This window comes from Melanotaenia boesemani, chromosome 8 (genome assembly GCF_017639745.1).
Source record: "Melanotaenia boesemani isolate fMelBoe1 chromosome 8, fMelBoe1.pri, whole genome shotgun sequence".
NCBI classification, from domain to species: Eukaryota; Metazoa; Chordata; class Actinopteri; order Atheriniformes; family Melanotaeniidae; genus Melanotaenia; species Melanotaenia boesemani.
In genome coordinates this window covers 18,767,195-18,782,030 of record NC_055689.1, presented here as the reverse complement: position 1 = coordinate 18,782,030, position 14,836 = coordinate 18,767,195, and the positions used below count along the sequence as shown (strand labels likewise).

Genomic DNA, 14,836 nt, shown 5'->3' with positions numbered 1-14,836 from the left:
GGAGAGACACAATGGCCAGCCACTGATCCTGTTTGGATGTGGTTTTGGATTATTTCTTCCTCGTTTCTGTATGTCCTCATTTTAACCCTCTTGGAAGACATGTCTCTGTTTCTCCTCTGAATGGGCAACACAGTTGCATATTTTATGTGTGATTCATGCGGCCAAATGCCAATAGTGTCCCCCTGTAACCCGTTTTTGTTTATCCCTTTATTATGTGTTGCATGCTAATTTAAAAAAGCAACAATGAAGACAATAAAATAATAACAAAAAAATTGTATTAATTAGACATTTACCATAGCATATCTGGGCAAAGTGTGTGTGTGTGTGTGTGTGTGTGTGTGTGTGTGTGTGTGTGTGTGTGTGTGTGTGTGTGTGTGTGTGTGTGTGTGTGTGTGTGTGTGTGTGTGTTTTTCAATCATCCTTAGTAAACATAAAAATAATCCAAGCTCTTAGATATGTCAAAAGTGACCAAGCTTTAAAATGATTGGGTTTCCGTTCACGCCCATGCCTTAAATGTCTTTAAGTCTTTTGCACACTCAGTTTTTATTGGTCTTACAGAAAATTTGAAGGTTCCCTTTAAGCATTTTAGATCCTAGCACTTTAAATAAGTTGCCACTCTCCTCCTGCATATAAATGAATGGCAAGCTATAAATTGATAAATGCATAGCTGATTAAATGTACTTCTCACTGGCATTGGACCAGAAACGCATGTTAACATCAAGTAAAAGCTAACTTGACATCTCAGTTGTGTTTGGCCTTATTGTACAGTATTTGAAGGCCCCCCCAAGTCTCAAATCCATTTTTATTTTTGCTGTATTGACTTTTTCCTCTTCTAGCCAAAGACATAATGAAGGCTTCCTGCAGCTGCTGTGACCTGTTTCTGTACAGTATATGCAGACAAAACACAGCTGAAAGAAAATGCTATTGTTCATCAGCACATTTTTTTTGGGGGGGGGGGGGGGGGGGGGGGGTAGAACATGTTTTCCCTACAAAGAGACACAAACATGTTATCTGAGCTCTTAATTTAGTAATGTGCTGTAACCAGATGTCACACCATCCATATATTTGCATGTATGCTTATCCTCATATAACTGTGGTCGTTACTCTCAGAAATGGACCATTGAGTTACTGTTTGTTCATTAGAGGAGGTTTGTTCATTTCTGGTTAACATGCTGCCATGTTCCAGAGACAGCTGTCACCCAGGCATTAGCAGTCTGACGGCGTCTGTTGTGCATCTAAACTTTTTATTTCCCAGGTCAGGATTCTGACATTCAGTGAAGTCAAATGTGTCTTAGCTCTACACAACTCAATAATTAATAACAGCACTCCCAGGTGAGCCCAAATTGGGACATGTTAAATTTGCCAAGCCCCACCACAAGGCCGCTGCTACCCCAAAGCCTTCTCCAACAGACACCTCACCTTTTGCTGCTGTGCTTCACTTCCCTTCTCTCCTTGTGGCCCTCAGTGCACACATTAGAAGAAAAGTTATTTTGAGCTGTAAGAAATTCAAATGAAGCCCCCACATCCTAACTTTTCCAGAGCATCCAGACCTTTGAGATTAGACAGCCATCCTTAAAGCACAAGGGTCTGGGATAACAAACGGCATGTTTGAAGTGCTCCTTGGAGAGCATCCTGACACACACACATGCAAGACACTCAAGATGCGCACAATTCCATCCCACTTAGCTTTTCAGTGTGGACTATGGCTTAATTAAAGCACAAATGTATGGTATATGTTTTAAGCTCCAGCGAGTTGTGTGTTTATATGATGGCGAGTGTAGTCAGTGTCTGCATGAATAAATAGTGCAACACCATGAATATTTATATTGTCAATATAATTAGCGATGTAGACTAATGGAGGCCATGTTTTGCACTTGAAGCTTTGCCAGTTTTTGTGGTTGTTTATTTCCTAGCTTGTTGTCCCCACAGCAGCGCTAAATAAAGAGCATCATTATTCCCAAAATATTATGCATTCACCAGATATGGAGCCACAAATATGACCACTCTAGTAACTGTTAACATCCAAATTGTTCTGAGTTTTTTTGTTTAATCTCAATATATATCTAATAACAACAATGATTTTTATTTATGTTTCCACATTACATCATTTGTTTCTAATTAACCTGTTTTTCTTGGCCATTTGACATAGTTAATTCTCTTTTTGTTCAGGCTAATACACTTGTGGTTTTGTCTTCAATATTATCAACCAATAAGTTGTACTTTTCTTTTTCTCCCTTTTTTTATTTATTTGTTTGTTTGTTTGTTTTTGTACATGAGCAGTGTTCGTTCAGGCCAACAAGCTCCAGCAGCACATTTTCTCTGCTCACGGACAGGAGGACAAAATCTACGACTGCTCGCAGTGCCCACAGAAGTTCTTCTTCCAGACAGAGTTACAGGTGAGACTTTGGGCTGGGGTAGCTAAAAGGCTGCAAGGAGAAACCATGCCTGCTAATCACACATGACAGCTTAACAAACACTAAACACGGCTCACCACACTCTGGCTATCCCCTCCATCCCGGCTGGGATGAGTGACTCAGAAGGAATTATTTCAGTCTGTTTCTAAAACTCATTTGTGATGTGCAGATATGATTTGATTTGCTTATTAGACCAGCAGAGCACTAAAATATCTGGAATTAGAGGATTAGTGGAATGCTCGTTTTTGAAGAGGTAATTACATACAGTGCAGAGGCAAAAACACAGTTGAGTCAATATGCCTGCATCTCCCCTCCCAATCACAGAGGAGGCCTCGTGGCTAAATATGAGCTATGTCCTCTGGGAGACCATATCTGCCCTTCAACAAAGTTAGTAGTTGGACTTATGAACTTGCAATGTTAGAGAGATAATCCATTTTCTAGCAATCTTTTTCTCTGTTCCTTGGAGAACCTGAAAAAATGAAACAGACCTTATTATATTATTTCACTGTGGTGGTGTTTTCAAGCAGCTCTGTTTTGTTTGGGGGATTCTTTATCACACATCATGGCACACTTCTCATATCCAGATCCTTTTCTGTTACCTTTTGAAACTAAATTGCTAAAGTAGGACTCGTCTATAACAACAATGTTTAATCTAATCACTAAAACTTTTAATTTGCCTTAATTTGCTCAAAGAAGCTCCAGAGCACATCCACCTACCTATCTGAAACTTCACTGTACAGTGTTGCATATTAGCTGGTAGCCAGAGGTAGTATCCATTGATTGGCGATGATTTTCATATTGAGATTCAGGTTGTAAACATAGAGTTGTGTGTCTGCCAGGAGGAAGGTGAATGTGATCATTATCTGCTGGTCATTCAAATACTGCCAACATGAATAAAACAAGTCCTGATCCACTAACATGCAGCTCCACTGCAGAGAGGATTATTTAACAAGCTTTACATGCCAAAAAACTGCCAATGTTGAGGGCTTTCATTCATTTCAAGCCCCCCTATTTGTCACATTTTTATCTCTCATTGGTATTAGTGTTTTCTATGTAGAAAGGGTTGCAGCAGGTACCTGTAAACAAGCACAAATGACCTCAGGATGTTTTGCTACTTTCTTTTTTTTTTTTTTTTACATTTTCTGAAATGAAGTGATCTCCACCTCCCGAAGGTGATGTTTCATGCATGATTATATTGTTTTACTCTGTGTGAAGAAACAAGAGCAGAACATGAAAGACCTATGGCACTCCATTGTGAAACAGGAGGTTATGAAAAGAGAGCAGGAGTGAGCTTGGGGGATACGATGATCATTATCTTCAACCTGTTCCGTGCTCTAAAGGCAGTCCCAAGTGAGTGCATGCTGACATGCTCTGATGCGATACATATACATGCATGTACTATGTAATATGGTATTAAGATAGAGAAATCAACAAAGTTATTGTTTTATATATATTGTTTTTATGTATATATAACAGCTTTTTTAAGTTGTTATTGCACATCCGTGTTCTTAGCACACAGCTCCTGAACTTTCCAGTCTTAGACTGGTTTTGTAGCTAAAACCAAGCAAACAGTGCAGGATGGAGGCTTGTTTTAGTTTTTGTTTGCTGGTGCTATTTCACAAGCATCACACATGAAAATGTCTCGCTGACACAGGGCAGTCGTTTGTCAGTCTGTCTGAAGTGGAGCTGTCTTCCAGCAGTGAGAGCTCCTTCTCTTTACTTGGTCTTGAGTTTGGAGTTTCTCCCTATTTCTCCCTGACACTCTGGCCTGCTCGCTGGCTGCCTGGGCTCCTCATCTCTCACAGTAGTCGGAGGGGTCAAAGGGCCAGTGCAAGCTGGGAGAAAGAACGGCGAGAGGGAGAGCTGCCACGGCAGGTAAAGGGAAGCAGGAAAGATATTTTATTAATTTGCTGCTGAGATCCTGAAACAGACCAAAGGCTGTGACAGGTATCCAGTGCACCACTCCACATCATCCCCCACCGCCTCCCCCCATGAACTCTACCCTGTGAGGGGCTAGCCAATTTTCGCCAGCCTGTCGAGATGGATGATGGGAGAGCATCCGTCTAATCAGCCCTCTCAGGACCCCCCGCCCGGTCGCCCCCCTTAGACCGACCAGATTGACTGACGCCTGGGCCTGCATGCCCCAGAATCCAGATTCCAGTGGAGAATAATCTCTTTTGCTCTCATCCTCTTTTTCTTCCATTTCTCTTTCCACTTTCTTACTCAGACAAAAAATAAGCAGTGAGATGCATAGACCACTATTCCCCTTGAAACTCTCCAGAGGACTCTCCTCTACCATCACACACTCTTACCTCCACCATGCACATCCCTTTCCCTCACCCTATTAAAATATGGAGCAAAGTCTAGATATTTCATGAGGTGTTGATAGGGAGGGCAACCACGCAGGCTGTTCAGTGCTCTCTCTGACCCTCAATTACTGCCCACCCCTTAAGGAACTTGCAGACATAGTTTCACTTTATACTCTTACCCAAATATGCTCCACTGTCCTCTCGCTGCAGCTGTCCCCTCACTAGAGGAAATGTCCCAGAGTGTTAATAATGACAACACTGCAATGTGAAACTCATTGAAGAGAAAAAAAGACTTACTTTTTCCTTTGTGTCAACTTAGCTTTTCACATTGCACAAGGAACTGAGCCACTGACAATGCTGCAAGGCCGGATTAATTAGCCAGATTCATTAACTGATGGATGCACAGTATTAGCTTCAGCTTAAATGTGACATTTCTCTGAGTGCAGTTCACTTGTAAGGAAACATACAAGTTCAGCTCCAGCGTTGCAGTAGTGGAGGACTGCAGTCAGAGGATTCTCTCCTGATGATCCCCATTCCTCCAAAGACAAGACAATGAGACTGAAGTTACACAACAGCGAAGATGACATTTTCTGCACGAGACTCCCTTGTTCCCTTTAAGCCGGGGTGTCTTTTATTCCCTCCATCCTCCAATTTCATTATCATTCTTTGGAAGTGACATGAGATTGTAAGTTGTGTGTTGAGTCGTGCCGTGCTGTGATCGACGAAGGAGTGGAAATAGTGAGGTACTGTATGACTACTCCCTCTCTTCAGACGCCCGCAGGACACGTACCTTAATTGGAGTGTCTTTTTTAAAAGGATTCCTTCAAAGACAATCCAAAGCTCCCTGGCCTTAATGAGTGCTGAAAGTGACAAGAGCACATCTGCATCATGTTCTACTTCCCCTCACAAATGAGATTCTCTTCTCCCTGTGTGATGGCCATTATTGCCAAGCTGTGACCAATTCCACTGTTTTAATTAAGCATATTTATAGGCTTCATGGTCACCGGGTCAGCGTAAACAGCTATGTTTGTCATAACGCTTGTCTAAGGCAAAAAAAAAAAAAGGGGGGGAAGAAAGAAGAGAAGAGATGGACACAACAGAGTGGAATCTTTATATGTATTAAAGCATCAAATTACTTTTGCTATGCGCTCATTCTTCTAGTGATGGCTCCTAGAAATATTATTTTAGGTCTTTCATTTTCCCCTTTTCCTTTAAATGGCATTCTTCAGCATGACGCAGGAGACCTTATTCCCCAGAAGTCTTTTGTGTTTTTTTTTGTTTTTGTTTTTTGTTTTTTGTTTTTTTTTAATGAATCTTAAAATATGCCCCTAAAAAAGTGCCCTAACTGCCCCGAGTCCCAAATGTGTCATACAAAAGCAAAGCTTCATGCATTTGTCCCCAAGTGGCTCTCAAACACCAAATTTTCTCTGAATGTCTTGATCTGCCAAGTGTGACAGCTCTTCACGCATTTGAAAGTTGCATATATATATTTATATTTCCTTTCATATGACAACTTGTTTTCTTCTTCATCACCCCAGGTGCTGAGAATTCTGTCACCATTTCAAAAAGTTGCTCGACAAATAAAAAAACAATGTATTAGAAAAAATAATGTTGACTTGTGAGGCGCCATCATTAATATTTAAGCTTATCTATAATTATGTAAAACACTGTGCACACACTGCTTTGCACTGTAAATAGGGACATAAACACCCTTAGATTACTTGTGATGTATCACAATAGTTGTGTTCTAGTTTTGTAGGTGGATCAGGATTAGACAGCATGACAGACCTAATGATCCTGGGAGGATTTTCTCTTTCTCAGTGTGTGCGTGTGAGACTGTTTGTGGGTATACATCTGTGTGCGTGCTCTATGTATTTGTCTTTGTCTTCATCTCTCCCAGGGTCTGATATGTGCATGCAAACACATTGTCTGGAGGGAAACATGACAAAAACTCCCAGAAGCCTTTGAGCTCTTCTTTTTTTCTTTTTCCTCTGTTGCACTACTGGGGAAAGTTAAATCCAAACAAAGAGGAGATGCTTGGTGTACTGCGCTACAATCCATCACCGGATCTCTTCCTCAAACATGTCTCTTTTACTTTTCTTAGTTGACTTTTTCAACAACTTTGATAAACACCATTTTAGGCGCTTCTCAGGAAAACTCGCTGTAGGTTTCATTTTCTCTCTGTAGTGATTTTCAAGCGCCTGTTGTGCTGTTGATGTTAACAGAATGTAGCAGAGGCCAGAATAAACAGCATTATGACAATTATTCCCCCTGGAATTTTCTATTCACTCATCATAACACCAAAGCGGTTTAACTCTTCAGATTTGGAAACGCTTGTTGAATTGTACCAATTGTATGTCAATTAGTTCGTTTTGATTCACTCCTCCATTTCGGTGGGAAAACAGTGCCAATCATTACTTGCCTTATATTGGATGCCTGGAAATGGGAAATTAAGTCCTCAATAAATAAATAAGATCTGCATTTGTGTAGTGGTACATCTACTGTAGCAGGATTGAAGAGGCAGGGGGGCGCTCTGTAGTATCCCTAGTCAAAGTCTGTCCCTGACTGAAGTGGTTAAATGTGAAAGTAATTGTGTTTTGTTTCTGGGACTGACATGCGGAACCCTACGGACCCCATCTCCCTCCCAGTGACAGGCAGAGATCCTCCCCCCTCGCTCTGTCTAATTAGAGGATGTAGCCCAGGGCTCATGTCCCAGGAAGACCCATCCCCCTCCCAAGATGGCTCCCCTAAGAAAGCCCTTAATTGGGTTCTTTAGTCATAGTCTTCATTTTGGCTGGAAAGGCATCTGTGTGTTGCTATCACCTCAGAATACAGTTTGTATCGCTCTCTTGTGTTTTTTTCTATTTCACTCTTTCCTTTTTTTTCCTCCCCCTCCCTGGCCTTCTCTCCATCGCATCTCCTCTTTCCCTTTCCCCATCTCCCACTCTCTCCTCACTTAATGAGGCCCCATAATAACACAGCAGTTGTGCAGTTGTTTTGCTACCTCAGTCAAACAGCAGGATCACTGCATAGTGTGTTTCTAGTACCATTCACTTGTCTACTTAGACAGGGTAATGAGTATCATTTGGCGGTACAAAGCACCGGCCTACAAAAAGGGTGGTCCGTCATCTCTGGTTGCACCTCAAAAGTATTTGCTTGTAGTTGTTAGACGTCTAATCAAAGCACTTCAAACATTATAGATTTGTAATACATTTGTGCAGAAATGCGTTGAAATCCATTGCCATTGCCATCTTCTTACTAGCCTGGCACTCTTACAGTATGACCATGACTCCCTGGGCACTTCACTTCAAACAAGACAGTCTGTTACCAAGGAGACCAGGCTGGTTGTGGTACAACAGTGTTTGGGGTCAACTCTCCCTGCGGCCTGATAAGTGATGACTGTGGAGAATGCCAACTGCTGTATTATTTATTTATTTGATTGTGTTCTTCATTGGCTAAACTAGCCAGCAGTAAGCCTTGCCTGAGGTCAGAGCAGGAAGGATTACTCCCTCAGTGGACTGGTCAACAGTACTGAAAGCACAAAGGGAGGAACGAGTCAATACTGGACCGAGTTCAACACACCATTAAAGATCAAGACAGAATGCAACACTCCTGTCTTCCCCCAGAGTAGATTCGAACAACAGCAACACACTTTACACTGCAGCGGATTTCTCACATAGTGGGGTCATTACTGTTTAAAGTCCACTGCTCATCTTGCAATCATAACACAAACACAAATAAGTTTAAATATTCAGGTGGTTCCTTTGCTTCAAGTCACCCTAAACTGTATAGCCTGAAATAAAATCATAGGTTCTTTGTTTTAGGATCATGTAGTGACATTCTCTTATGCCTTAATTAAATTCCTGAGCAATGACTTCGGGTGTGTACGGGTCTCAGTGGTTTTGTGCACACTCCCCTCGCTCCAGATGCAGCTATGTAGGCTTACTGCATGTCAGACATGCAAGGCTTTTATTTAGAGCCTAGAGAGGGATGTTTACACTTTTGACTGGTCTTCAAATTTTCAATCACAGATAAATTTAAGAAGACACATTTGCTGTGACATTAAATGGATGTGTTGAAGTCCTTTAATTAAAAGCTTTCTTAAATGTTAACTGTAAATAATACTGGATTCATGTCTGATTTATGCGTTGCTGTTGTAATTGCATGTCAAAAGGAACAGATAAATCTTGATAGCAAATGCAAAACAATTTATTGTTTTTTATTTGTTTCCTTGCTGCCCTCGTGCTTTACTATAGAGATGAACTGCAACTATCATGATAAGTAGTGGTAAAAGAATATAAATTCTCAATAAATTGGTAAAATTGAATATGCATCACTTAGAACGTAAACACTTTGTAATCTGACACATTCTGGACATTTCATTCCTCAGTTCTGCTATTATGTGAAATGCGTTATTTGGTCAAAAAATCCTGAAGGCCATGACTTAAAAAGTCAGTATTGCTCACTTGGCTTTTTAGCCACTCAATAAAGCATTGCTTTAATTCTACATGCTGGATAACACCAGGTAGAAGAGCAGACACAATGTATTTAACATGTGCTCAGCAGGTATTACCATTATGCTAATCAAACTTTGTTAGCATTACAATTAAGCTTTACATCTTCTCTCTGTGATGTTGGACAATCTGAAGATTTTCTCTAATACGGCAAGATCAGATGAAAGAGAGGCTGTGCCTGTGAGTCCACTGGTCTTTTTCTGCAGTGCTGATGCAAGAGATGCACCTCCATTGCCTCACTGGAGACCGGGTGCTATCGATGGAGACCAGAGCAATGGGGAACGACATAAAGAATGATTAGTTAATAAATCAGCTCCCCAGCTGACTTGCTCTTTCCTGGTTTCTGCTCTTCCCTGATCGTTCCCCATTTTCCTCCCCCTCTGCCTTTCTGCAATAGAGTTAAATTCCTAAGACATGTTGCACCTGTTTGCATGGGTACACAAGACCCCTGCCGGGTGTTCTCCCTCCTCTTCCACTACCCCTGAGGGCGTTGCAATAGGGTGATGTAATCAGATGAAAGTGGTGGTTTAACGGTGGCACAGAGCGGGTAAGGGAAGAAAGGAGGAGGAAGGGGCTCACTCCAAGCCAGTACAGCCAGTCTTTATAAAGAAGAAGTGGGTGTGCGTTATTGATCAGTGCAAAATTTAATTTAGTGGAGGATTGAGTGCTATGGTTTACCTGAACACTGCTGGTAACTGGGCTCTGCAGCAGGTCTGTGTGACCAGCAGGTGGTTGAAAGGATCGAGGAGGAGATTAAGGGTTGGCTATAAGGGAGGGAAATGGATGATAAGGGGAATGGCAGAGTTTCAGGGGGAATAAAATTGGAGTAAGGATGAGAGCTAAAAGGCTTAATGGAGGGCATCTAATCCTAAATTGCAGTGATTCTAGTGTGACACCATTAGCCACATCCTCCTTCCTGGGGCAGCTGACATTTTGGTAATTTTCTCGCAAAAAGCATGAGTGAATTGTGTGTTTTATATCTAATTTGTGGTTGCTCACTTAGGTATTTTACTTATCCAACAATGGTGCCGGTACTTGATGAACTTGACAAGTATGAAGATTGGAAAGTAAATTTCCTCTCTCCCCTCTGCCTCCCTTCCACCTTCTATACTCATAGAGAATAGTTTATAGTTACTCTGCAGAGTTCAGTATCCACAGAGATAAGGTATCAGTTTCATTTTCTTTTAAAGTTTTTCCCTTCTTTTCCTCTATTTCCCTTTAGTCTGCAAGGCTGCCATAGCCACTGAAGTCGTTTAACACCGTCCTTGAGAAAGCCCTTAGTGAGAAAACTCCTGGCATGTTTAAGGAAAAGGTAGAATGCAGTGTGTGTCAGACAGAGCTGGGACATTCAGAGGGGGGGAGCCATTCCCCAGAGGGGTTATTTTCCCCTCTAATAGCTGTTACGAGCCCTACATTATATCCAAGGAGCTACATTCCTTTGGGGTCCAGACACGCACACACACACACACACACACACACAAATACACACGCACCTAAACACACTGTCACACTCTCACAAAGCCATGTACACTCAGTTGAGCACAAATTTTCTCTCTGTGGTTCTCTCTTCTCCACACATACACATACACAGGAGCACACATTCAGTTCTAGCCGCTTTGCTCTCCCCGTGTCAATATCCTGCCATTTGAAGTCACGTACTGCAGGGGCTTCTGGGAGTCACCAAGGAGCCAGGCTGACGGGTAATGGGCCGCATTCATTAATAAGGTTGCCGTGCTCCTGTCCCTCCTCAGCAACACCAAGGATGTCTTCACCGGGGGGTAGGGGGTTGGTGGAGTGTGAGGAGGGGGAGGTGAGGTGAGGAGAGGCGAGGAGAGAGAGCATCCCGTGGGGAGTCTCCTCCCAGACTCACTTAAAGGAGCTTTATTTCAGCAAGAGGAGAGAAGCAGAGCTGTCCGGAGCAGCCTCTTTAAAAAAGGGAGAGTAGGGCCCAGGCGAGCCACGCTAACCCATACAGGGGTCATAGTCCTGCTCCACGTCAAACAGCTTATTACCCCACCTGTCGGGAAGTAATCGCCCTAGCTGAAAGGAAAGCTGTTGAGGTGTTTAAATGCTTTATATGGAGGCAGCTGAAAGGGTAGAGGGAAGTATGAATGCAAGGGAGGGGGCTAATAGGAGTCCCTCAGCACTGCCCAAGGGATTTTGCACCAATAGGACTGAAGGTGACTGCTTTGGTAAACATTCCCATTTAGGTTCAGTAATCATAACATTTAATAGCAACTAACATATCCTAAATGTAATTTCACTCACTTTTTTTGCTTAATTCAGAGCCTATTTGTTGAAGTAAAAAGGCCATGTGTCCACTGAGGTGTGTGTGTATTTGTGCATGCATGCGTGGTGATGTCTCTGTGACAGGTGTGTCTAGTCCATGCCAGTTTAGAAAGTCCAAGGCCGTGTTTTAAACGGAGCGCAGCAAGTGGGGCATGTAGTTTGCATTAAAGGGATTAGCAGTCACTTCAAAAGATGACCTGGATTCAGCCCACCAGGGACACCAGTTACACACCCCCTGGTCCACACTCCCTTTAAAGAACCTGGCACAGCTGCCCCACTACAACCACTCTTAACAGTCTGCGTGTGTGCCTGCATATATTTAGAAGAAATGGCATAACACAGTGATATTGTCAGCTTGTTATCCTGTCATGGTGAACTGTGCATATTTACAGAAGTGTGAAGGATCAAATCATCAGTGGCCTCACCTGCACCTGAGGTATTTCTCAACTTTTTTCTCTGCACTGCAGCACATTCAATAAATGTAGGCGCTGGATAAACAGGTCTCGTAGGATGATATTCCATCAGGTGTGTCAGTGCCTTGTTATGGATTTGTTTCCATGGATACAGGCTTTGATCGGGAGGCAGGATTTCTGAGGAATCGGATGTTATCTGTCAGTAGTCTTATGTCTTTGTGTTAGACCAGGACTTAAGTATGCTTAGTCACAAAGCCAACTGCTATTGATCCTCTACACGTTAATTGGATCTGGAAAATGAAAGCCTAATGATGACAATGTTCAAATATCAACATAATCAAACAATAGCATGTGTCAATCATAGCATTTGAAATGAACTATAAAAAAGTGAGAAAATGAAAGGATTTAAAATGGAAGATGAATGTTTTTATAGAGGAAGGTAAAGGACGAGAAAGCCTGATTCAGTGTATGTAATCATGTCTCCCCTGTGTTTTTTTTTTTGTGTGTGTGTCCTTGCAGAACCACACGTTGACTCAGCACAGCAGCTAACATGGCAGAGCTCAGCGCCGTGGCCGAGAACAAGGATCACATGACGCACAGAATAATGTCTGACCGCCAATTACCGTCAGTGCAGTTTCCCACTGACTGTCTTGCACTGAACTTTCGATTCAATCACACCACAAGAAACCATGCCACAGCAAGAGAAAAAAAGCAAAGAAAACAAAAGAAAGAGGGGGGAGGACACATAAAAGAAACCTCTTTTCTTTTCTTTACTAACCATTATGTCAAAAACAAAGAAAAGGCCAACTTGTTTGTACATAGAATTCTTCATGTGTTACTTAACCACAGCTATATTGCAATCTTATACACTATTTGCCAATGTACAGTTTAAAATGTTTGTTCAAAAAAAGAGTAAAGGAGGTAAAAGATCAATGACATTGTCAGTCAAACGAGATGGATCTTAACCAGTTGTGTAAAGGAGAAACAGGGTGCCACTGAGAGCATAGAAAACTGTAGGAACTGGCAAGAGTTGTCAGGAGAACTCTTTTCATCAGTGGCACTCCTACTGCGCAATACGCCACTCTGTATCCAGACATGGTCAATCATTATGAGGTAGAGGAGCTTGATTCACCAGCATAGGCAGAAAAACTTGTCTGTGTGTCTATCATACACTAATATGGCTGCCAGAGGACCAGCTGTGAACGACGGCGCAACAAATCTGCACTGCCTGTGCTTGAGTTCATATGAGAGGTGGGGGAAAAAAAGATTTAAAAAAAAACAACAACAACACAGAAAAGAGGAAAACAGGACAGGGGACGGGATGCTGATATATGCAAATGCAGTGACACAGATTTGGAAAAGGCTAGTTCATCTGGTTGGCTCGTGAACAGAGGCGTGAAGCTCCCATGTGGCTCTCAGAGCATGGGGAAATCTCCAGCCCACTGATTCAACCTGTACATTTCTGTTATTAATGTTTACTGCTCGTTGAAGCCCGGAGATTACTGGAAGTTTCTTTTTTATGTTTTCTGATCTCTTCATGTTTTTTATTTCATAGTGAGGGACTAAATCCATTTGAATTTGGGGTCATGAAGACTAAACACAATTTCAGTCTGTCTTGGAGATATACCATAGGTATCAAACTCCATTCATGACTCTCCTGGAGAGTGACCACATACTCATGTTGATTTCAGCTTTCCATTGCCCTCTACTCAAGCTGGAAGCCACTGTGGCATCATAAAAAACTTTAATCCATTCTCTCATGTAAAGGTTTTGCATTCATTGAATCTGAGATGCACTTTTGTATGAAACTTTAATGTTTTGACATTTTGATTGAGAATTGTTCATACACAGTTTACAGGAAATTACCATCTCCTGCCGCAAAAGGACAGTTATCTCCAATGTTATTGAAATGTATTGTACAAATATGGAGTTCTGTATTTGACAGACCTCGTTTTTTGTGTTGCACATGTGATGGAAATATTAAAAACTGTATGAGGAAATGGCTTTGGTGTCTCAGTATAAAAGGCTTGCAAGTGTCTGTATGCTAGTGTGTGTGTGAGAGAGAGAGAGAGAGAGAGGGAGTGCAAGAAGACAATTAACGTGTCAGACAAAACCTAGAATAGCATTAACATGATCGCCATCAAAAGCTTACACTGTTTTTTTTTTTTATTGTATCAAATAGCATCCTATTTTTCCTCACTCCCTCGTGGCTCTCACTAACGAACATCTGAGCATCTTAAGGGAGGTCTGTGTTATTAATGACTCCATTACCCATCACCCTGTGCGGTCCCATTCTACACACCCTCGCGCTAGGCCTATTTAGGGAGCCTCCAGCACTCCGGGGGGCCAAGAAGAAGATTCTTCTGCCTTTGCCGAATGGGACATTAGCATCTGTCTGTCTCAGCAAATGATTCATCAGTGATGACACACAAGCAGCATAACATTTGTCGAAGCTTACTGTATTGTTTTGAATAGACTCTGCGGTGCAGATCATAGCACTGTATCTACTCTGTATAACAAGAAACTACACTAAAGCTTCATCAGAAATACACAGTGAGTCGTGCATCTCAATTTATATTGTATATACCTGTGAAAAAACTGTATTATTACTATTAAATAAAAACAAGATAAACAATAATTTTACTATGAGCTGTATAGTTGTTGTTTTGCTCCATTTTAAGCAAAAACATATATTAGAAATACATGAATGAACAGGTAAGCAGTAAACACACACATTTTTCACATAAACGCGGTGACCCATGAGGTGAAAAGCAAAAGAATATTTTACATAACACAACAAGAAACACAAAACAGAAAATACTACACTGTTTCTCTTAAAGAGACCTTAAAAAAGACTTGCATATAAGAAAACACACCCCACAACTGGTAATCAAGTA

The 14,836-nt window shown here is 41.7% G+C and overlaps 1 protein-coding gene across 5 annotated transcripts in view; it reads left to right on the top strand.

Moving 5' to 3' along the window:
* LOC121644089 (zinc finger protein 521-like) overlaps positions 1-13,939 on the top strand; it is a 91,363-nt gene extending 77,424 nt beyond the window's left edge. For all 5 annotated transcript variants that reach the window (XM_041991788.1, XM_041991787.1, XM_041991785.1 and 2 more), the window contains 2 exons: positions 2,281-2,396; positions 12,459-13,939. In XM_041991788.1, coding sequence (XP_041847722.1) covers positions 2,281-2,396; positions 12,459-12,488 — 146 coding nt within the window. In that variant the 3' untranslated portion in view covers positions 12,489-13,939. The remainder of the gene's footprint in view (positions 1-2,280; positions 2,397-12,458) is intronic.
* The last annotated feature ends 897 nt before the right edge of the window (positions 13,940-14,836 follow it).